The sequence below is a fragment of the Phycodurus eques genome, chromosome 6 (assembly GCF_024500275.1).
Source record: "Phycodurus eques isolate BA_2022a chromosome 6, UOR_Pequ_1.1, whole genome shotgun sequence".
Lineage (NCBI taxonomy): Eukaryota > Metazoa > Chordata > Actinopteri > Syngnathiformes > Syngnathidae > Phycodurus > Phycodurus eques.
The window spans coordinates 8,383,322-8,406,902 of NC_084530.1; the positions used below are offsets into that span (position 1 = coordinate 8,383,322).

Below are 23,581 nucleotides of genomic sequence, written 5' to 3' on the forward strand. Positions count from 1 at the left end.
AGCTATTCCCAAATGTAACAATTTGCAGCTTTAATTCCATTGCCATTGACGACTGTTGAATTCAAATATCCATGTTAACATGGAGGACTGGCAGTGAAAGTATTGGAAGATGATGTTCTACTGCTTTATGAGAAGAAAAATGTGGACTAATTGGAAGATGTAGCAGGTTGTTAATTTTATGCAAAAAAAATAGTTCAATTTAATTTGACATGATTCTAAAACCAGTGGATTAATGATTTGAGCATCCCTTGATTGCGCCGACATGATTTTGTTATCAACAAATTAGTTTTCACGGGACGTTTTGATTCATCGAGATCTGGGATGCGCGAGTCAAACGCGTGCGGCGGAAATATCAAAAGTACGTACCTAAAAAGTAGCTAATGTGGTAGTAATTTGGTCACGCATATTTTACATTATTTCTGTTTTCTATTCCCATCACAATCTTGGATTTACCATAGAGGCAGGTCAAGGAAGATTTATTTATATACCGCATTTCATAGATGCGGTAACTCCATGTGCTTTACATGATTAAAAGTACAGCAAAATCATTTAAAAGCAACGAACAATTAAAGTACGGGGGGCGCTTATTAAAATTAGGAAAAGAACGCACAGTGCAAAAAGGAGATGACAAAATACCAATTTACAGTGCTTTAAAAGAGCTCAATCGTAAGCATGAGAAAAAAGAAGAGCTTTAAACCTAGATTTAAAAACATTCCCACTTGAGGCTGACTTCACTTCAGTTGGCAGCTTATTCCATTTGTGTGCAGTATAACAGGTAAATACTGGTTTGCCATGTTTGCTTTGAACGAAAGGTTAGGTTAAATGTAGATTAAAAGCAATGAAAATATTTGTCATCCAATATTTAGACGTGTTCAGTGAGTTTTAGCATAACTTATATAGACTGTTTAGAATGGGCAATGTCAGGAGAGTTAGAATTTGTTTTATAGAAGCTTTGAGAATTCTATTTAAATTTACATTTGATAAAACTACATCGTGGCGGCACGGTGGCCGACTGGTTAGAGCGTCAGCCTCACAGTTCTGAGGACCCGGGTTCAATCCCCGGCCCCGCCTGTGTGGAGTTTGCATGTTCTCCCCGTGCCTGCGTGGGTTTTTTCCGGGCACTCCGGTTTCCTCCCACATCCCAAAAACATGCATAAATTGGAGACTCTAAATTGCCCGTGAGTGCGAATGGTTGTCTGTTTGTATGTGCCCTGCGATTGGCTGGCAACCAGTTCAGGGTGTACCCCGCCTCCTGCCCGATGACAGCTGGGATAGCCTCCAGCACGCCCGGGGACCCTAGTGAGGAGAAGCGGCTCAGAAAATGGATGGATGGAAAACTACATCGTTGGTTCAGAAAGTTGTTCTATAAAGTTAATGTGGGAGGTGGGTGGGATCGCCTCAAGATGGTGCTGTATTACCTGCCATTAGTGGGCCTGTTAATTGTGCACAAAATGAAAGAAGCATGAAACTTTCAGGATTTGCTCAATGACAAACTTTGATTTAAGATGTGTGCTTTTCAGTTTGACCTCAGGAGTTATCTATAGGTCATTGACCTCCAGGTTATGATATGCCTTAGCATCGAATTAGAAATTGATGTATCTTGGGATTTAAATGTGACACAAGTGAACTATATTACAATGTACATGCATACACCAAATCAAGACTCACACTATAGCATAATTTTCTTATAGATATACCAACCAAATTAAATATGGAAATGCTCAACATACTGGATATATGTGCTTCAACTGATATACCGTGTTCTCCTACCTATTGACTGATTTTTTGGGGGGTAACCCATCACCATCTTCTGGTATCTATTGGCAATTATAGGACATTTTGGGGACGTCAATTACTAATGACTTATCCAATGTTATTTGCTGCAAAATCTCACCTATTTGCTGTTGTGTGCTCATGCCAAAGCACTGTCTGAATATTGCTATTCAGACAGTGCTTTGCATTAATTACTCATGGCGTATTTTCACGACAATAAGGCTCACTTAAAAGTCTTAAAGTTTTCCAAAATGGATGGGGCGCCATATAATGTGGCGCGCCTTATGTGTGCACCGAGTTCCAACATCTACAAATGTTGTTGTGTCATGAGCGCTCCTCTTGATTTTTTGACTGATTTTATCTTTTTTTTTTACTTTTTTTGACCGCTTGACTGACTGACTGGGAGCATTTCCTGCCGACACACTGCTTATATAGAGGAAAGGTGGACGTGACTGAGGACGCTAAAGGCACGCCCCCAGTAGGTATTTAGCGCCGGTATGTGCGTTGTGCAAAACAACATCGGTTTGGCTAAGGACCCTCGAAAATGGCACCTACGAAGAGACACGCTTACGAAGCACAGTTTAAACAGTAAACTATCAGTTATGCGGAGGAACATGGGAATCGAGCAGCCGCGAGAGAATTCAAGATCAACGAATCCATGGTTCGCAAGTGAAGGAAGCAGGAAAACCAGCTTCGCCAAGTCAAGAAGACGAAGCTGAGTTTCCGCGGAAACAATGCGAGGTGGATTAATGGATTAATGAGCAAAGAACAGCCGGGAGAAGCGTCTCTACAGTCACCATTCGACTGAGGGCAATAAAGCTCGCAGAAGAAATAAAAATCGAACATTTTCAAGGAGGTCCGTCTTGGTGCTTTCGTTTTATGAAACGGCGCCATTTGTGAATGGATTGCGGATGCTTGGGCTAACGTGTCTGCTTGCACTGTTGTTCGAGCTTTCGTAAAGGCCGGCATCATTTCTGAGGAGCCGCACGCCAACGAGACTGACTCAGACGAGTACGAGAGGGTGTGTTTGATTGAGAACTTTCCCAGCTGTTCACTTCGGATACAGAAGATGAGGACTTTGATGGATTTGTGGATGAGGATTGATCCAAAAATAACGTGAGTACATTTTTAAATACTTTCAATAAAGTACAACCGAACTCAGTTTTGCTCCCGCTGCCTTTTTAAAAACATTGTTTTAGTGTGCATGCATGCTAGCGTATGTTTTAAGCTAGCGTATGTTCATGCCTGCACCCAATAATACAGTGCGCCTTATGTATGTGTTAAATACAAATACAGAAATAGACCCCGTAACTGAGACTGCGCCTTTTAATACGGTGCGCCCTATGGTCGTGAAAATACGGTAGTTGCTGCAGGATTCTGTCCCTATTCAGCACAAATAGCGGGGGAACACTGTAATCACCTACATCCCTTTCATCTCCAAAGTGGGAATGTCACAACAGTTATCCAGAGACAATAGGATGTGCTAAACATTTGCCCTCCAGTGTTTGTTTCTTCGTTGGTCACATTCGCTGTCGTCACAGGTGCGAGCGTGGTAGACTCTCTGGCCTGGCCTTCGCAAATGACCTCATTTCCCGCTTTGTCCACAGCAGACAGCTCCACTCTGTTTGCACAGCAGGAGGCCCGAAAGGATGCCACGATGATGTTCTCGCCATTTGGCCCGACCACTGTGGTCGTGTTGAGGGTGCCGTTCCCTTCACGGATGGTGACGTTGTCCATGCCCACTCCATTGATGTCATCAGTCACATTGACCACAAACTCCCACTGAAAGGAGTCACAGAGTGACGAAGAGGATGGACAGTTGGTGGCTATGCTGACTTCCTGGCACACTGGAGGGAGAACATCCGTCACCTGGAGGCAGAACGTGCATGAACAAGCTTAAATGCATGTGCCACAACAATAATCCAGGAAAATATGTGCTTAGGGTCTTCTAGTGGATATAGTGTTGTTTATTTTTGTGGCATCCAAGCAATAGGAGTTGTTTTGCCATATTGTTACTGTATATTAACATCAGCAAGTCGGTTTCAAACTTCTATTACTAAAGGTTTTTAATTATTACGAAATTGTCTTTTTATCAATTTGCTCTTTTCAATATCCTGTTTGCATGACATTCCGATTAGTCGCTAAGCTCATCTCGTAAATTCTCTGCTATGAAGAAATTGCCTTGCTTTGATGGACGTACTGGAAAACAAAACTTTCCCCTAAATTTAAATTGTTGTGTGGGGGCCCATTCTTGTTTCGTTAAGTTTAATTAAAGAGGTGGTTGAGTAGCTGAACAGTGGAAGACCATTACATATTGTTTACTCCCATTACATTGTAATAGTCCTATTCATCTATCATTCAAATTTGACAAGAAAAATGTAGTTTAGCTGTTGAAATACACCTGTTTGATACATCATTCACACAACACAGATTTGCTCCGGCTCATGTGTAAAACTTATTTTCTCACTGTTCTGTCACTTTTTTTATGGGCTGAAACATGGGCCAGCGGGAACTGAATTTGAATCATTTATATTTGAAGTTGAATTTCTACACTTGAATAATTGCATTTGTATTGATTAATTTCAAACATTGCATTTAAAAACTGAATCTGAACAGTATAGTTTGAAATTGAATTGATTAGAATTTATTACATCACCGTCTTTGACAGCTGGGTGCGCTGGTGTAGTCGTTCGTGTAGAGAGAGAAGAGCAGCGGAGGTAGGTGCTATCGAACAATGCAAACTAAAACCAGTAGGCATTCCAACAGCTTCTTCCCTCTTGCCATTAGCTTCATAAACAGTTGACTTACAATGTCATGGTAACATGCTGCCAATTTTGCACATCTCTGTTGGGACACTTCAACATTATTCATACACTCACTGTTTTATCACGCTGCGGTATTTGCATACTGTTGTTGATTACTACTGGGCACTTATGTGTTGGAGAACTCTCTGCACTATTTGCACAATCATCACTGTACCAGATCATTGCACTATTGGTCACTTTAAATTGCTCTAAATTGCTTGAGGACAGCATCATTTGCACAATTGCCACCATATCAGCATTACCACACTAGTGGTACACTTTCATTGCTCAATGACTCTCCATACTCATGTTTTTTATGTCCTACATGTATATATTGTCTTAGTGGCTGTTTGTTGTCGTACTAGAGTGGCTCCAACTACTGGAGACAAATACCTTGTGGTTCTTGTAACATACTTGTATCGAGTATAATAAAGCTGGTTCTGATTCTGACTGAATTAGTCTGTGTAATCTCTTAAAGAGTTCATCTTGATCGGGGGAAGTTTTGTGTTTTAAATGTCTGGTTTCAATTGATTTAATGCAATTGTTCAGTTTTCCCTCGTTGTTGTAAACATAGTTGGTGTGTACAAAGTGCTACTGTGGTGGACTATCTCACCTGGCCCACACAAATGGCCACATTCCCCACGTTGTCTACAACAGACAGCTCCACTCTGTCTGCACAGCAGGAGGCCTGGTAGAAGGCCTCGGTGATTTCCTCACCCCCTTCTCCAACCATTATGCTCGTGTTGAGGGTGCCGTTCCCTTCACGGACGGTGATGCTGTCAATTCCTGTCCCATCAACTCCGTCGGTCACTTCGACAACAAACACCCACTGGGAGGAGTCACAACGTGCTGAATTGAATGAGCAGTTGCCAAATGTACGGACCACCTGGCACACTGGTCCGGTCACGTCAGTCACCTGGAGACAGACAACAGAGCAGTGTAAATGAGCTGTAAAAAATGTATATGCAGAACTTCTTCCTGAAATTTTGAGTTCCATTTTACATAATATCAGAGATTGAGTCAACTAATGGACAGTGTTTTGTTATGAATGAAGACCCTCTTACTTTTCCTCTCGCATACATACAGTACACCAACTGGATGGACTTTCCTTGTAATTTAACACTATTTATTCTACAAACTATGCTCTCCATTGGTGGACGTTCATTCTTGATATTGTGCTTTTCATATTGTTTATTTGCCCTAATTGAATATGCTTGCAGTGTGTTGTTGGCCTTCAGTAAAAATAGTGAAAAAAAAACAAGTTTGAAAACAAGTCTGTAGTTTGAATCTTTTCAAAGTGTTCAATTATGTATAGGGGTATCTCATGCAAAGCTACCAAGTTGGACAGAGTTTATTAATGTGGAGGGAAATTGACCAGGGGATGTGAACTGAAGCGTTTTTCAGCTGCAAATCAGTATGTCAAGATAATATACAGTATCAATTAGTGCATCAACAACTGCATCATCGGAAAAAACAACAATTCATTTTTGCTTGTTTGCAATGGAAACTTGCTTTTCTATGCTTGGAAGCATATCTTTCTTCTCTTCTTGCACACCCATAAAAGTCACAAAATTTTACTTGGTTAAAGAGTGTGTACTTTTAAATTGACCACAAAAGTTGGCTTGAATTCAGCCGCTTTTTGCATATACCCAAAATGTTCAACTGTATTTTCTTACAAATGCCATTCAACTTAATATTTGGGTATTGCGCTTACTTTACAAGCCAGCATGAGCTGCTGAGCTTTTTGACAAGTTTATTTAGTTTATTTAGTTTTAAAAAAACTTAAAAAGCTCTTTCTGACAACCTATATCAGGTTTCTACTTTTAGCAACCAACTTGTATGACAATATTGAACATTGTTGATCAAAATCTGAAATTGCCTTAATTGCTCTTCTCTTACCTTAGCAGCAACTGAAAACCTAAGCACAACAAAGTTGATTTCAGTTGCAGCTGCATTTTCCGCCTCAATCGTAAGTGTCACGTCAGTTCCCGATGGCGCACTTTCAGGAACGGTTAGGCTCACAGTGTCGTTGGCTTTCCCTCCGCTGTTTGCTTCTATGGTGACGGACCCGGGCGACGAAAAATTAAAGCTGCGGTCGTTGGTAGCGCGCACTGTGAATGTCCCAGTTGCATTCTCGTTAGTGACTCCTCCAGTCGTTATGGTGACAGTGAAAGGAATAAAGATCGTAGAGCCTGGTTCTATGTTGGTGGTGTTGACTTGAGCCTAGAAAAGTGGGACAGTCATTTTAGATTTTGCTCATACCTTAGGCTACAGCTTTTGTTTGGTGATAACTAACTCTGATATGGTTTCTGTTAATGCTTTTATTTGATTGCGTGTGAAAGCTATCATCCAACCCCTGGTGTGTAGCAAACAAATGGATTAGTCCAAGACTGCTTGAGGGACTGGTCTCAGGTGGGGATTGGATCAGTTTTGCCTAAGTATTAATGCTGCACAGAGCAAACGCATCACAAGTGATCAATTGACAGCAATTTGAAAAATCACAAAACAAGAAAGTTAAATTTGGGACAGTGCTCAGAACATCAACAACAACCAATTGTGTGATGCCGCACATACCATGTATCATTTTCTATTCAGTCCGGACCAGCTAGCCAAATAAGTGTGAACAAACCTAGTGCCTTATTTGCTAAGATCCCAAATAGTGGGTGCTACGTTGCGTGTTTAATCACTCTAACAGATTGCGCGTGTGGTTGGCAAAAGGTGTAAAATTGGTGGAGACCGTATTTAAAAGAGGGTTTAGGTAACCTTGATGTTTTTCACCAAGCTAAATTTGGGTTAGTAAGTGCTAATTGAAGTTTGAAGTGATGGAATTGTGTCAGTGGAAGAGGCAAACGAACATTGTGATTGCTCTGATAATTCTGGGGAGGCTAGCGAATGCTTACAAACTAGGTTTTGTTTGATATAACTTGTCCAGAGTGCAGGGGAATTAGCTGTATCTGCCCACCCTGTTTAACACTGTGTTTAAATCATGGGACAGCACACCTGCAAAACCGCTCGGCGAAAGACCAGCACCAATTGCCACAGTGAGCTAAAATGACCCATATGCAACGAAATACAGAGTTGAAAGGAGTTTTGTTATAGGTGATATGGCATGACATTTTCGTGTGACAGACTCCAAGTCAGCCCTTAGATCAGACACTCCAAAAGTGCATTGCTGAAAAAAAACGATCCAGTATGTCATGATATGTTTTGTTTCTGGCATTTCACAGATGTTCACGCAGAACAGATCGGTTCTCTCCGCTGCCTTCCATTTTGTGTGCCGGTTTGAGCCTGCCTTTTTGATGCAGTAACCCTAAAACTCCAAATCTGCCACCGCAATTTGTCTGAGGATTGATGAATCACATTGCATGTGCTAAATGAATCAATTTGCGTATGCTTCCGGAGTACACAAAATGAACCGCGTGGCAATTTTGCCCATTTGGCAGATGCAGTGTGCCGAGGTTGTGGCTCAGCTTCCACATCTGTTTGCGTGAGCAATCAAGTTTGCACTCTCTTTTTGCACACACAAACCTTTGGTAAAATGGGCCCTTAGTCTGGTACCAGGAATATATTTAATAAACTATTTAAATTGTCTTTCGGCTTGAGGGCAAAGATGAATATCTGTTGTAATTTGGTAGAGAATTGAAGGAGTTTAAGCTTACAGCCACAGAGATGTTAGAAGTCATAATCCGAGTGGAGGCCTGTCTCTGGAACCTGCTTGAAGTTGACCGTGATGATGAGTTGCTGTCTCCTCCTTTCAATCGAACCACAAAATCACCAGCTGGAATCTCATTGAATGTCACCAGGAAGTCAGTTGCTCCGGATGACTGAAGGAAAGGACAAGGGTGATGTTGTCAAAAGATTGTAAGTCCACCTGCAGTTTTAGTACCCTTGGTTTTTAATTTAAAAACTAAAAACTAGTTAGTCAATCACTGCTCTGCATGCGACAGACTATCCAGTCTGCCGCTGAGACTGGAGAATATTCAGAAAGCAAAGACCATTAAAACTTCAAGGTATCACCATAAATGTGTTAATTTGATTCATTACACGTTTTAAATAAAACAGCTACCATAACTGGATTGATGATAGATTCTACAGTAAATACAGTATGCCACTTTCCTGGTTTGGTTGTGGTAAGTTAAAGGAAGTTAGTTCTTAACATTCAGTGTTTTTAGGCTACTTATTCAATGTTTGTTTGATGTTGGGCATTGGTATATATATTCTCTAAATTAACAAATTAGGTTTTCTGTGAGATAAGAAAGTTATACAACATGCCTGTAAAGTTCCATTGACATCTGTTGGGCCTGAGTTGTCGTACAGCGTGACCTCTGTTAGATTGACAATGTCACTTCCTGTCACTGTGACGAAGATGGTGACATTTCCCCCTGAAAGACAAATCGTACATAATCAAAATAAATAAAACACGTCTAAAGGTTTGATGCTAACCCTGCCACAGTACGATGCTGATCAGATTTGAATGAATAAACAAATAAGAATCACTTTTAATGATGCTCCACATCCCCCACATCAGTTAGCAATATATTAGTTGACAGCCATCTATTTTGTTGTTTGCATCTATGTATGCATCTATTTATTTTTCTTTTTGTCGCAAATGCAAATAAAATACACTGTTGAGACCTTTGACTCCGGACATGGAGGGTTGGTAACTTTGAGGGCAAAGTGTGTGATGAGGAAAGCGAAGAGGATGTTTAACCTGAAAGAGGACGTCCTTGCTTTAGAAAGAAGTCTGCATGGAGTCCTTCATGGGCTTCCACAAGGTTGTAGATGAAGTTCAATGGACTTTGACCTGATGTTAATATGAGTAAAACAATTATTTATTATGATTATTTTCTTTAAAAAAAAATAAATACAAGACCATATACCTGGCACTTTAAGTTCCATCTATCTACTGACCTGTGACCTTAACTGAGTAGCGGTCATCAGAGTCTACACTGATTTCCCACAATCCTGTTTCACTGTTATTGTTGAGCCTCAATCGTCGTAGGTTACCTGCCAAGCTCAAAGATGCCAGAGGGCCGCTGGACTCGCTGGAGTTTTGAGATACACCTACAAAGGTAGGAAAGGGATGTTCAATGTACACAAAGTGTTGGCGTTTTCATGGCTGATGATGAGTAAAAAGGAGAAGATGGACTGTACTAGCTGTAATACCTGTGGAGCTGGTGAGATTAAAGGTGAGAGCTGAATTTCCCGTGATGGAGATAATTATGTTCCTTAGTGAGCTGTCAATGGTAAATAGGAAATTTTCAGGTTCACTGCTCACTTCTTGAAAAATTGTCACCTGAAAAAGACAGGGGCCTATATTTATTTATATTCTATACTACAGTTATGTGTTTGTCCTCTTTCCTTATATTACCGTCGCGCTATCTGAGGAATCTTCTATAACACTTGTAGCCAGAGCAAGATCCAACTTGCTGACTTCAATGGTCTGACCTCCTGATGCCCTCGCAAGGTCACGGTACAGCTGAGCATCTGCTTGGCTAACCACTCGACGGACTCGAGACATCTCACCTTGAAGGCCTCTTTCACGGCGACTGGACAGGACGTCTGTCAGCAGGAATGTTACCTACAAATTCCAGCACACAGTTTGCACACAGTTCTATGTCTTCTTTTTATAGGATTAGGACACTGGGTGAAGAGTTCAACTTATGATCTTGAGTTTTCTTGGTTTTCATAAACCATTCTTTAAATGCTTGAAAGCCATTGTACTTCTTCACGCTTGGCAAAACCACACATTGATTCAGGCTGAAACACCTCCTATTCTATGAGCCACAATTATTTTTGTCAGCGCTACCAGGGGGCCACATGGGACCGCAATTTTCTTGATTGAGTTTTCTCTTAACCGAACCTCTTTTCGCCCTTGGGTCATTAATTACTCTCTCTTCCTGCTGAACTTTTTTTCATCAAGGCGTCACCACTCTTCTTCTGGCGCTCTAGTAAGCGATGTCTGCTGTCTAGTGGTGAATGTTATTATTACAACTTAAAAGTGCTCTCTTATGAGTGTTATCAGTATGGGTGCTGGCCACATGTTTCCTCTAACGTTTAAAAGAAGAAGAAGAGAAAAATCCTTCAAATTAATTGAGGGGCCACTCCAAGGGTGCCGCCAGTTGGCCATCCCTGGTCTAGCCATTCACATACAGTATGTGAACAACTGCCTATCCATTCACATGGACATATTCCATTAATAATAATTGAAATGTAACGAGATCTTTTCCCAAACACTGTACACTAAACACTCAGTCCATTCACATACTTTAGATACACAAGGTAAGTCTGACATCAAGGGGGAAATATGCTCCAAAGACAAATGACATCACTGCTTATTTAGATCTTGAAAAGGCATGGGGAAAAAAAAAATGGATGGATGATGTACGAACAAAGGGGTGGACAGAGCCGAAGCTGGTGGAGGATACAGGTATATATACAAAAACAGACTCAACCTGCACAAGAAAGAACGCAGAAAACGAAAAATCACAAAAGTACTTGCATATAAACCAAACAAACGGCATCGGCAAAAAGAATCACGGAACATAATACGTTAATGCTTCTCGTGTTTACATTGTGGCCGCCAGGCAAGAACCCCCTCGCCACCACTGCAAGACAATGTGCTAACTAACTAACTGTCCATCATCACAGAAGTAAGACTAGAGAAGAAGATTATATCGTAGCTGACCATCAACATCATCAAAGAAATGAGATGATATGACAATATATCACCCCTGACCTTAATTAAAGAGGAAGGTTAAGTTTGCTCTTAAATAGAACAGAGTGTCTCTCTTTTGGACAAGACCTGGAAGGTGGTTTCAGAGGAGAGGAGCCTGAGGAGTGTTTTTTAAAATTTTTTTATTTAATTTATTCATTTATTTAATTTTTTACTGATTCTGGGAATCACAAGTACAGTATATTTGAACTTTGTGAGTGCAGTGCTGTGGTATGTTGATAAGGCACCAGCAGTTTAAGGTCTAACAGTGGCTGACCATTTGGCGCTTTATAAGTGAGGTAAGGGTTTTAAAGTCTGTTCTACATTTTATAGGAAGCTAGTGCGGTGATGCTACCACTGGGGAAACAGGACCTCTTCTACTCGTTCTTGTCAGTACTCAGGCTGAAGGAATTTGGACCAGTTGGAGAGCCCGAGAGAGTTTATCCACGCAAGATCCGGCAGACACGGCACTTCCAAATTTACATATTCTTCTTTTTCCTCTCACCTGCATTAAATTATGTAACAATCAATTATTGTAATGTATGAAGCAACTAACAAAGTCTGCTTCGCGATGACTCACTGTACCAATTTCTTTCTACCGCTACCAATAATTGAAATGTAAAGAGCTCTTTTCCCAAACACTATGAATCCATTTGGATTATTCTGAAAAAAATACATGTATTTATCAAGACCTGTAGATTTTACAAACATGAATTGTATCCACTTAAAACAATTAATTTATAATTTTACAAGCATCGCCGTTATGCTGCTCTCATTTGCTCTCACATTCTGTAACTCATAGTGCTGGGAAGCGGGAATACGACTTTTTTTGGCGAAAAGGATTTACAAAGAGACTCACCACAGACTTCATGCTCTCAATAAGGGCAGTGATGGTGCTTTTCAAGTGTGCATCTTTTGCTGGCGCATCAGTGAAGACAAATATCTCAGATGAGGGTGGAGCCGTGATAAGGGCAAGCTGTTAGTCAAAAACAGTACATTGCAATATCAGAAGTGTTCAGATTTCGCCTGAGTTGAATGAAAAGTAATTTCATTTACACAGAATTTGGTTAGGTTTTACTGCATTTAGTTCACTGTTTCCAAATGAGAAATTTCTATTAGTATGAAAACAGACACCTGTAGTCCAGACAAGCTCATCTCTGGGTTGTCACCTCCTCCCAAGGCAGTCAGTTCGTTGATCCTTTCTTTGAATGTGTCTGCATTGGTCGTTACAAGTACAGGTCCAACACCTGCAAATAGCAATATTCCACGTTCCAAATTATTATGGATTATTTTTTTTTTTTATTGTGGGTTTTGGTTTATGGATTTTTTTTAATTCTGAAAAATTCATTTAAAACATTGCATCTGCGTCTGGATAAAATAGCAAATCTAGGATGGACAAGAGTGAGAGTTGTTCCCATAAAACACTGGAGGGATGGATGCGAAAAAGCCTGGGGAACCTCCCCTCGCTGGCTTGTTCCTGTCTTCTTTGTGCACCATCTTCTGCTCTCTGGCAGTCCTCTGCTCCTCAAGACTGCCTGCTAAAGGCCGCACCCTCTGCCACCTTTTTGCTTCACCAGAGACTCTGTGTGCGGAAGCTCTTGTGAAGAACATTTGGCGCATGCTGCCTCCCAACCAAAGGGGGTATTAAAGCTACAAGAGGACTGACCTCGGCCGGCCAGCGAGTAGTTTGTGACGAAACGACCAGTGACACTCAAAGAACAGTTCCTGGACCAATTTCGGTATTTCCAACAGACACAGCCACCTGATCAAATCCATTCCCTCGCTCTAGGACTCATCGATCCCAGACGCAAACGCTGCTCGCCTTCCAAATTGGGGTTGAACCGACTAGTCGACGTGTAAATTTTACCGCACTGCAATGACGTTTATAGGTCAATTAATCGCCAATCATGTGTTTTGTCAACAACACGGATGCCTGCCGAAATCAACAGGTGGTGGGTTAGCGCAGCAAACTAACAGTGGTGCCAAAAGCATATGCCAATATTTTATTTAAAAAAATATACGTTTTGTGTAACAGTTTGAACATGAAATATCTTGTCTTTTTCTTATATTTAATTGATTATAGGTTGGAAAGGATTGGCAAATCATTGTATTCTGTTTTTGTTTGAAAACAACATCCCGACTTAATTGGAATTGGGTTTTGTAGATTACAACATACCAATAGAAATTGGATACTGCCTACTAAACAGTGATTTCTATGCTAAAGTGCAAAAATGTAAGTTAAGTCAGGAACACGGGAGCATTCTTAAACAGCGAAGTAACACTAAATAAAATAATCATGGAAATCCTGGTTAGTTTATGTTCTTCCACTTAGTTTAAATTGGGCAGGTCGTCTCTCGTCTCGTCTGATCTGAGGTTGGAGGCCTGGGGAGAAGTGAGCCAGCTGCGTGGTGCGGGCTGCACGAAGCGGAGGTTCCACCGGCAGCCGTTCCCTGTTCGATGGAGGTATATAGGGGTCACAGATCTGCACTTGGGAGGACGGAGGCCGGCGAGCAGACTGCGACTGTCCAGGAATAAGAGTTAGGTACCTGGGACCTGCTCGGATGTGTTCCGAGGTGGCCGAGCCCCGAGGCTGCTTTCCCCTACCTGTGGCTCGGCCGGGACCAGGTTGGGTAGGTGGGTGGGACGGGCGCCTTGTGCCTGTCGGCTGCAGCTGAGTTTTGGTAATGATCCTCCCAAAGGTTAACCTACGGAAACCTAGTTACGACTTTTACTTCCACTAGATAGTCAAGTTTGAACATTGTCCTTGTAGATTAGTCTGCTACAATTCGCTATAGTCAAGCACAACGGCTCAATATTTTACCGTGACAAAACCATGACAATATCAAGGCACTTTTAATACTGTGATATTGTGAATACCGTGTCATCCCTGATTATATGTTATATATTTAACCCAAATTCAATGACAACACCTTGTCTACGTTGGCACTCTGTCTACCTGGATCATTAAATGGAACCAATATGTAGCCCGGCGGCTCCCGTGTTGTTCCCCTCCTGCGGTCGATGATTTCAAAAGCAACTCTCTTGGCTTCTTCTATGTCGTCAGCCATACTGCCTGTGGTGTCGATGACATAACACAGCACAGAGGATTGGGAGAGGCCCATCAGTCTGTAGGAAAGCAAGGGAGACATATTGACCATCATTAGAGAGATTACGATATACATTTACATATTGGGTTATTTTATAAAACCAATTCCTTGGTAGTTTGCGTTGGGTTATTGGGCCTTGTGGAGGATGTCATTTCTGGGTTATTTTTCTGAAATTGACTATTTCTTGGGTTATATATCTGCTATGTTAAGCCATTTCCTGAGCTGTTTGTATTGGGTCAATGACATAGGTTATTTTTCTGAGTATAACCAATTCTTTGGGTCAAACTAACCCCTTGTTGAGTTATCGATCTGCACTGAGATTTGAACTGGAGTGTGCCACACCGAAGTCGTGTCTGCCACAGCCACTGTGCCTGCCATTTGCTCAAGCGCAAAGCGTTTTCAACGAAAACACTTTATATCTGAAATGGTGTAGTTGTAGTAATGTTTCATTTGCATTTGATTTATCTTAACCTTTAATACCCTTGAGTGGTGAAATGTGTGTTATACGTCAGTTTGCCTTGGTTTAACTTCAGTGTTCAATGACATGGCTGAAGAACTATAAATGTCTGGTGAAGTCTTGGCCCACGCTGTAAGTCACTATTTGTGGTAGAACACTTGCATTCCTGTAAAATGTAAGTTGTTCACAAGTCATGTGTTTTTTTTGTGAATGCAAATGTTGCAAAACATTTGTTAAAAAGGAGTTACTCAAAACGTTAGCATTTGTTAGCACTCCATGCTAGAAGAGAGTTTACTGAATGACTGCTGACTTCACTTGGACTCGAGCCCATTGACTTGAAAAGACAATGGGCTTGAGCCGCTTTTACCAAATTATTGAGAAACAAACACTCTTGTTCTTAAAAATGGGCACCAGCACACTTTTCCTCCATTCCTCAGGCATCTTCTCATGCACTAGAATTTTATTGAACAAGCTGGTCACAAACTCCACAGCCACCTCTCCTAGATGCTTCCATACCTCCACAGGAATGTCAACAGGAACAACTTTCCATTTTTCATCCTCTTTAATGCCTTTCTAACTTCCCCCTTACTAATCATTGCCAATTCCTGGTCCACCACAGTTGCCTCTTCTACTCTCCCTTCTCTCTCATTTTCCTCATTCATCAACTCCTCGTAGTATTCTTTCCATCTATCTAGTACACTACTGGCACCAGTCAACATATTTCCATCTCTATCCTTAATTACCCTAACCTGCTGCACATCCTTCCAATCTCTATCCCTCTGCCTGGCCAGCCTGTATAGATCTTTTCACCTTCTTTAGTGTCCAGCCTGGCATGCATGTCTTCATATGCCTCTTGTTTGGCCTTTGCCACCTCTACCTTTGCCCTATGTCACATTTCAATGTATTCCTTTTGCCTCTCCTCGGTCCTCTCAGTGTCCCACTTCTTCTTAGCTAACCTTTTTTCTTGTATGATTTCCTTTACTGTGAGGTTCCATACTGTATGTGTCGTTGGACGTTTTCTTTCTTGACGTTGCGTTGTCTTCTCCTTCTTTGACGATTCGCCTCTTCTATCTCCAATTATTTGCTCTTAGCTTTGGTTTGTGCATCAGACGGGAGAAGCCAAAAGACAACTACTGGTCTCAGATATGCTAAATACGGTAATAACAACAATTACATTTCAGAATCAGAATCATCTTTATTTGCCAAGTATGTCCAAAAAACACACGAGGAATTTGTCTCCGGTCATTGGAGCCGCTCCAGTACGACAACAGACAGTCAATTTACAGAACACTTTGGAGACAGAAAGACATTGACAAAAAAAAACAAAAAACATTCACTGAGCAGTAAAGGGTTGCTAGTTATCTAGTAATGCCGGTAAATTTTATTTATTTAAAAACATTTTTTGGGACAATTGTGCAAAAAGATGCAGAGTCCTCTAGCACTTAGAGCAGTTCGAATGACTAATATTGCAATAGTCCGGTGCAATGACCATTGTGCAAAGGGCGCTGAGACTTCAAGGAGTGTATGCGGTTTAAATTGACGAGTAGTGCGATCATCTGGGACAATGTCGGTTGTGCAAATGTTACAGATACTCCTCAATCAGTGTGCAAATGGAGCAGATGCTGCTCTGGCATGAGTGGCCAGTATATGCAAATAGTGCAGCAAGAAACAGTGATACTAATAATTGTCAATTTAGATAGAATTTAGTTTATTGTTCTCTCCCTGAATTATTAAATTTCTGAATCCTGATCAATCAATTGTCATCATTTGTCCTTGAAACCTTTCTAAGGTTTCTTACCTTAGGAAGTTCTTGTCTCCTCCAGCTAATCTGATGTCCTCCAGAAGCTCCATAGTAGCAGTCACAGCCAAATTGGCTGCTTGATTGTGAAGTGAGCCATGACTGGATTCAATATCGTCCTTATTGATGCCCCCCATTGGGTCTTTTTTGCTCGTCTGGTCTAAAATACCTCCATGGCTGCATTTACCTTGGAGGACAAAGACAAAATAAGATTGTATGTGAGCCAAAAATGAAACATTGATGTTGAGTCCCACAGCCAATGGCAACTAGCATCATGTTTTATTGCTGATATTAGCTCATTACTTTGGCAACAGAATAGGTAAATTGTCAGGATTATTGAAGAGCTGTGGCTACAACACAAAGCAGGAACATTAAGCAGCACTTCGAAATTAAACACAAATCCTTCGACCATCCACTGAACCCGGTGGCTGTAACTTGCAAGACAACCAAATTGAGAGCCCAGAACAGCAGAGCCTTCATGACTCGACTCAACAAAGAGCAAATGAATGATCTCTCCGGATAGTGCGCACTCTGGAGCAACATATACCACCATTTAGTGACGTTTCTGTCATAAAGGAGTGTGTCAATGAAGCTGCATGACGTACTCGAAAGTAAAGCAAATTTTTTAATTGAAATGTGGATCTACCTGTTCTGATTTACTTTAATAGGCTTCATTTGCTTGTTCAGTGTTACTTGGATTTTAGCCATGAGATTCCTGTGCTGCTTTCAAATAGTTTGCCAGCCTTTTTTAAGTTGCATCAAAATATTATTTGTACCATAACTGTTTAAAAGATATTTAAGTTATGGATGTTCTTTGTTTTAAACGGGTTTTAATCGTTGAGGTTTCCCTGGCCCAGACGCGGGTCACCGGGCACCTCTGGAGCCAGGCCTGGAGGTTGGGCTCGAAGCTGAGCACCTGGTAGCCGGGCCTGCACCCGTAGGGCCTGGCCAGGCACAGCCCAAAGTGGCAATGTGGGTCCTCCTTACCATGGGGTCACCACCTGTGGGAGGGGCCAGAGGGGTCGGGTGCGTCCTTAGCTGGGTGGCGGCCAAAGGGGGGGACCTTGGCGGTTTGATCCCCGGCGACAGAAGCTGGCTCAAGGGACGTAGAATGTCACCTCTCAGGGTAAGTGCCCGAGTTGGTGCGCGAGGTTGAGCAGTTCCGACTAGATATACTGTATATATGGATATCCACACACATTTACGCCTACATTGACCTCTCTATTCACATATAGACACACCTTGAGTAAGAAGTTGTCATGGACAACTGTCGCCTAGACCACCATTAAGCTGGATCAAGCCGACGAAGGGGGGATAAGTAGCGGATACGCTTTATAGAAAAGTTGGCAACTTAAACCCCCAACATGTGGTAACCTCTGCATTCCTGTCTTCTGACCCGCCGAGCAAGTCTGTTCGCAGAAGACACAGGAGACCTGGTTTCCTTATCAGCTGGGCTACAAACTAGTCATGAACCCACCCACCAACCACCCTGAAGAGTCTCATGAACAAAGACATTTTTCCTGCAAACTGGCTTAATGACCAAGATTTTGGGAAACCCTCTTTTAAAATGTGACTGTTCAAGACATATTGACAACAATGGAATTACTATGCACTGCCTTTTTCAGGAACTCAAATACAGCGCAATGAACTTTTTTTTTTTTTTTTAACTTCCCACCTGACGCTCTGGGATTATTGCTGGAACACGGGCGACAACCCGGTGGGGCTTAGTTTATTGCTCCCTTCAAAACCAATATTTTCTATAACTCAGTAAGTAATATGTTTGTTTGTCTTCCAATAACATTTTCTCTCCCAAATTTTCTTTGGTGAAAAACATCAGCGCTACTTAAAGCGTAAACCCTCTTTTAAATATGGCGGTCTCCACCATTTTAACATGTGTTGCCAACAGCGCAAACAATCTGTTAGACTGAATTAACACACAATTTAGTGCCCGCTATTTGGGATCTTAGTAAAGATCGTGCAATCTTAGTAAATTATGCGTAACATGCCCAAGAGCAGTGCGCAGTCTGTTAGAGTGAACACACAATTTCTGCTATTTGGGATCTTAGTAAATCAGCCCCCCTGTTTAAAGTGTTTGTTAATTAATTTGATTATGCTGAAGGTTAACAATAACACAAAAACACTTAATGCAATTCATCAGTTACCGTCCGGCTTTTCTGAGAAGAAGAGGTTGAAGTAGCCTGAGGTGAGTAACCTATCTTCCAGCACATTAGGCAAAATATTGTCATCACAGATCTCTTCATCACAGTTTCTACAGGTGGGAATATTCGTGCCTGCAGACAAATTAAGCAAATGTCAGAAAAAAACAAATCCCCAAATGCAACGGACAAAGGTTAGAAGAAAAGGGTTTAAACCAATTTTGGATGAACCTAATGTCTATTTGCATTTTGACAGTTTAATTATCCAACTAGTAGTGTGAGGCAAGTTCGCAAAGTTAACTCAGTCCGTAATCATGACAGTGAGAATCCCATTGCGAATGGAAAGTAATGTGGAAATAGCAGCTGGTTGTCAGAGTTTGTCTTCGTCCTGACAATAATTGAGGTGTCCTTGATAATGGCAGGAAACCCAGTACTCAAACTCCACTCAGGGACGCAATACCACTTGTAAGCCCCATCACGCAATGGTTTCTTTCCTGCAGCGCCGTGAAAAAGTATTTGCCCCCTTCTCAAATTCTTATTTTTTTGCGTAGTTTCTCCACTGTAATATTTAAGCTAATCAAACAAAATGAAATGTCAGACAAAGATAAACATAAAATGCAGTTTTGGAATGATTTTATTTATGAAGAAAAAACAACTATTCAAAGCTACCTGGCCCTTTGTGGAAAAGGTAATTGCCCTTAAACCTGATAACTCGTCGGGCCACCCTCAGCAGCAACAACTGGAATCAAGCATTTTCTATAACGGGGAACGAGCCTTTCACATCTCTATGGAGATATTTTGCACACTCCTACTTACAGAATGGTTTGAATTCAGTATCATTGGAGGGTTTTGGATCACAAACAGCTTTTTTAAGATCATGCCACTGCATTTCAATTGGATTAATGTACGGACTTTGACTGGACCACTCCAAAACCTTCAATTTGTTTTTTGTAAGTCCTTAAGAAGTTGACTTACTGTTGTGTTTTGGGTCATTGTCCTGCTGCAGAATCCAAGTGCGCTTCAGCTTCCAAACTGAATGTTCTCGAATGAATGTACACAAAGTGGGAAAACTATGCAAAAAAATAGGAACTTGAGAAGGGGGCAAATACTTTTTCACGGCACCGTATGTGACTTGCAAATAAGAAGTTGTAATGGCAATAAGGCCAATTCTAACAAAGTACTGCTGTGGTGGAGAGCATGCCTATGAAACTGAACTAATCCAGTATTTTACCTGCCAGATTCTCAAGGGGTTGGTCAGGTGTGATCAAAACATTGTAAGGAGCTGTGTTCCCCAACTCCACCCAGTTGCTGTGGCTGTAGAAGTCCTTGAAGTAAACAGTCATATTTTATGTGCACATTGCTTGCTGGTTGCATCTCACCTCCAAAACTACACCACTTCGCTATTCAACAATATCAACAAGATTATCTTTATACTCACTTGCAGAGTGTGCAATAGGGCTCCAAGATTCAAACGCCCTATGATGAAGTTCTCCATTTTCACATTGGCCTTCACAGCAGACACACCTTATCAGTACAATAGAACAGTGAGAGATTATTTATGTTATATGTGCTTCTGTTAAGCATACGTCAACAACAATGTTCTCATGGAACCAAACTGGAATAAAGGTTGATCTAGCAGACAGGTGACAGAAACATCAAATCAACAGAATTTTCTTTGTAACATCACATTTGTCCATTTGAGTTCAATTAATTTGTGTATAAATGTCCATGGGCCAACGAAAATAAAAATCATACAGTATATGCCCGTCATGCATCATTGATCTGTTTGAATGACGAACTTCTGGCTGGCAGCACCCTGCCCCTTGTAATAAAAGTCCACAGGTACAGGAAGAACAGAATCAGGCACAAACCAAATACATTAGTCCTAAAAAAAAAAACAGTAGCATAAGGATAACAACACATGTTTATTTATACCCATACACCCAATTTTCCAACGGAATCAATTGCCAGGATAAGCAGTGAAGAGAATCGAGGGCTGGATGCATATTGGAAGGTAAGAAAGTAGCTGGATGAATCTGGTGGTTATGAAGGAGAATTGCCAAAATTGTCAAATGCAGTTGTGAGCATTGTACCGTTTGTGTTTTACTGTAAATTCCTCTCCAGTTAATTATTAATCAATTTGATCTTCTACAATTACAAGTAGAAATCTAAGGTGTGTGCGTGCACCACTCCATTTCTAGTGATGTTTGGTCTGTGGTAAGAAGATAGGAAGTGCTGTACCTAGTGTGATTATGTCTCGTCCTCCCTGGAAGCCCTCGTCATCAAAATGGTGCTCTGCACTTAATGAAAAAAATAAATCCACTTGTGCATTGCTTAAGTACATATCGGCAATGAATGCATGGAAAAAGAAACTGGACAGTCTTGAGGATGAAATGTCTGAGGAGGAGGAGCACTCCTGGTGTACTCGTTCAATCGTTAGACCGTCATCAATCTGAAGAAAAACAGAATAAGTGGCAAAGTTACTTTAAAGTTTTGAGCGTCGACAGAAAACCGAATTTGAGCATTGTCAGTGTTTTTGTTCGGATTTAAGGTTTTTCGATGACAATGGTTTGAGACTGGAACAGATTATTTTTGTCCTTGATTTTTTTATGGCTTTGACTGTGCTTTGTGTTTACAAGTCAGCTGAGTGCACACATTCTGACAATCGGGACACATTTGAGCATTTTCTCTCCCTCTCAGATGTATCGGAGGATTTTTCATCCTGTGGTGTGACTTGAACCATCACCCTCCCCTCCCCTCTCAAAGTCCTCATGTCATCTGTTGTAGTTATATGAAGTCTTTTCCCTGTGTTCCTCGTGCCTTGGATTTCGGACTCAAGGATAATTTTTCACCTCTCTAGCATCCTGTTTTCCCTTTTTTTTTAGTAAACATTTTGGGTTTTGCTTACATTACTGCCTCACCTTGCCAGCTTGCTTGTACGTGGGTTCACCTGCTTTTGCTCTGACTCCACCACAAGGAACTTGCAGGCCAGACAGCTAACATCGGCCTACAACATTTGTGTTAGAGCTAATGTGCATTTATTTCCTCTTATTTCATCCTATCTGTATGTTGTGTTTGTCTTCCTCGTGTCTGGGATTGGGTGTGCCTTAAGCTTCGTCTTGTTCCTGGTGTCATACACCACAACTGTCACTAACCTCACCTGATGGGTATGAGCCTACAATTACATAATTGCAACCTGATCATCGCTTACACTGCCAGTTCATCTGTGTACCTTAACTTTTTTTCCCCTTACTCTGAGACGCATACTATGTTGTCATAATTTATTTGTCCTGTAATCAAAATAAAAACATGACAGTCTGCATGTTGTCACTTTTATGATGCTGAATAAGGCAGCAAGATTTTAGAAACAAATATAAAGTTAAATATATATGACATCTCATTGAGACATTTGCAGGCACAAGTATGATTTTCACTCTTACAGTCAAACCGAAGTCCCGTCCCTCTGCAGCAGCAATGGCTTGGCAGACCTCGGCTGTCTTTCGGAGAACTGCCCTTACTGTAATGCTGCGGTGAGGGATGGAATTCTCAGACGCAAAGAGTGGTTTGAAGCTTTGAGTTCGGCCTGTGAGAGCGAGGACCACAGCCAGCAATAGCACGAATGACCACTTAGTGCTCATTATAAAGATGATGATGATGAAGATGATGAGTACAAACTGAAATCACAATGAAAACTTTCTCAAAATGCCTTTCTTTTACACGAGTTCTTTAAACTATAATTTGCAATACGCCAGCTCACTACATTTTCTTAATAAGAAGAGCAAAATGGCTCCAGACATGAAAGAAGGTTTAAAAGTACAAGAAAGATGAATGGAAACGCATTACCTGGGCAACAAAATACAGCAAGTGACAAATAGGTGAGCAAAACAAAGATTAGACAAATACAACTAGACAATTCAGCATATATCCTGTGCTCACTGATGAAACACTAAATTACTTCTGTGGGAGAAATGGTAGAGGTGTACTACTGTACAGTACTTAAATTCAAACAGCACTGTGATCAGAGCCAATGCCACTTTATTTCTATACCCAAATGCAAATTGACACCCTCACCTCAATAAGCTCTACTCGTTGACAAAAGTGGAGTCAGAGTTTGATCAGCTTCAGCCTGCCAATGAATCAATTCCCCAAGTTTCCAGGTAAATAGTGATGTGTGTGTTTTCTTGTTTTCTTCAAGCCTGGCCCTGTCTGTATGATTGGTTGCCCTCGCCACTTGTTTTTACAGGCTTCTTGAATAGAGTTGAGTGGTGACTAATAAAATGACACACCCTTGCATGTCTTATTTAGGTACACATTTTTAGAATAATTCCAAAAATGAAACTAAAATCTTGATGCGGTGAGGTTCACCACTTTGTGAACTAGTGTGTGAACAAATCATTCAACAGCTTCAGAACAGATATTGAAAATTCAGAGAGTGCAGATTTAATGGGGCCTATTCGGGTGGTAGGCTTGGTAACGTGCTCTCTAGTATTGTCCTTGTTTCTGTCTTTCTCGTTCGTCTTTGTAGACATCACGCGACTTACATTACGGAAGACTTGCTAAACATCAGGGAGTCTACGGCGAACCTTCTTTCGCCAACTATCACAACTCCACAGTTTTTTCTCAGGGTTACTTACCAGCGGAGCGGCTGCGCTCTATGGTATATGTAGTAGGCGAAGACGGCGCCACAGAGGGAAGCGTACTGGAATGCCAGTTACATTCCAACAGCGTGGATTTCGAACACCACTTCCGTCGATTCACCTCGCAAATCTTC

The 23,581-nt window shown here is 41.3% G+C and overlaps 1 protein-coding gene across 1 annotated transcript; it reads right to left on the bottom strand.

Annotated features, from left to right (window-relative positions):
• Positions 1 to 460: 460 nt before the first annotated feature.
• LOC133403609 (von Willebrand factor A domain-containing protein 7-like) lies at positions 461 to 23,029 on the bottom strand. Its single transcript, XM_061678616.1, has 19 exons — positions 22,882 to 23,029; positions 22,251 to 22,484; positions 21,052 to 21,262; positions 20,249 to 20,334; positions 20,042 to 20,135; positions 18,817 to 18,945; positions 16,655 to 16,841; positions 14,249 to 14,418; positions 12,427 to 12,539; positions 12,152 to 12,268; positions 9,949 to 10,158; positions 9,744 to 9,873; positions 9,489 to 9,641; positions 9,289 to 9,381; positions 8,850 to 8,959; positions 8,237 to 8,401; positions 6,477 to 6,800; positions 5,191 to 5,493; positions 461 to 3,642 (listed from the first exon to the last, which is right to left on the bottom strand). Exons 2-19 carry the CDS (start codon positions 22,446 to 22,448, stop codon positions 3,205 to 3,207), a joined length of 3,231 nt encoding a protein of 1,076 aa, XP_061534600.1. The 5' UTR covers positions 22,449 to 22,484; positions 22,882 to 23,029; the 3' UTR covers positions 461 to 3,204.
• Between the last annotated feature and the right edge of the window lie 552 nt (positions 23,030 to 23,581).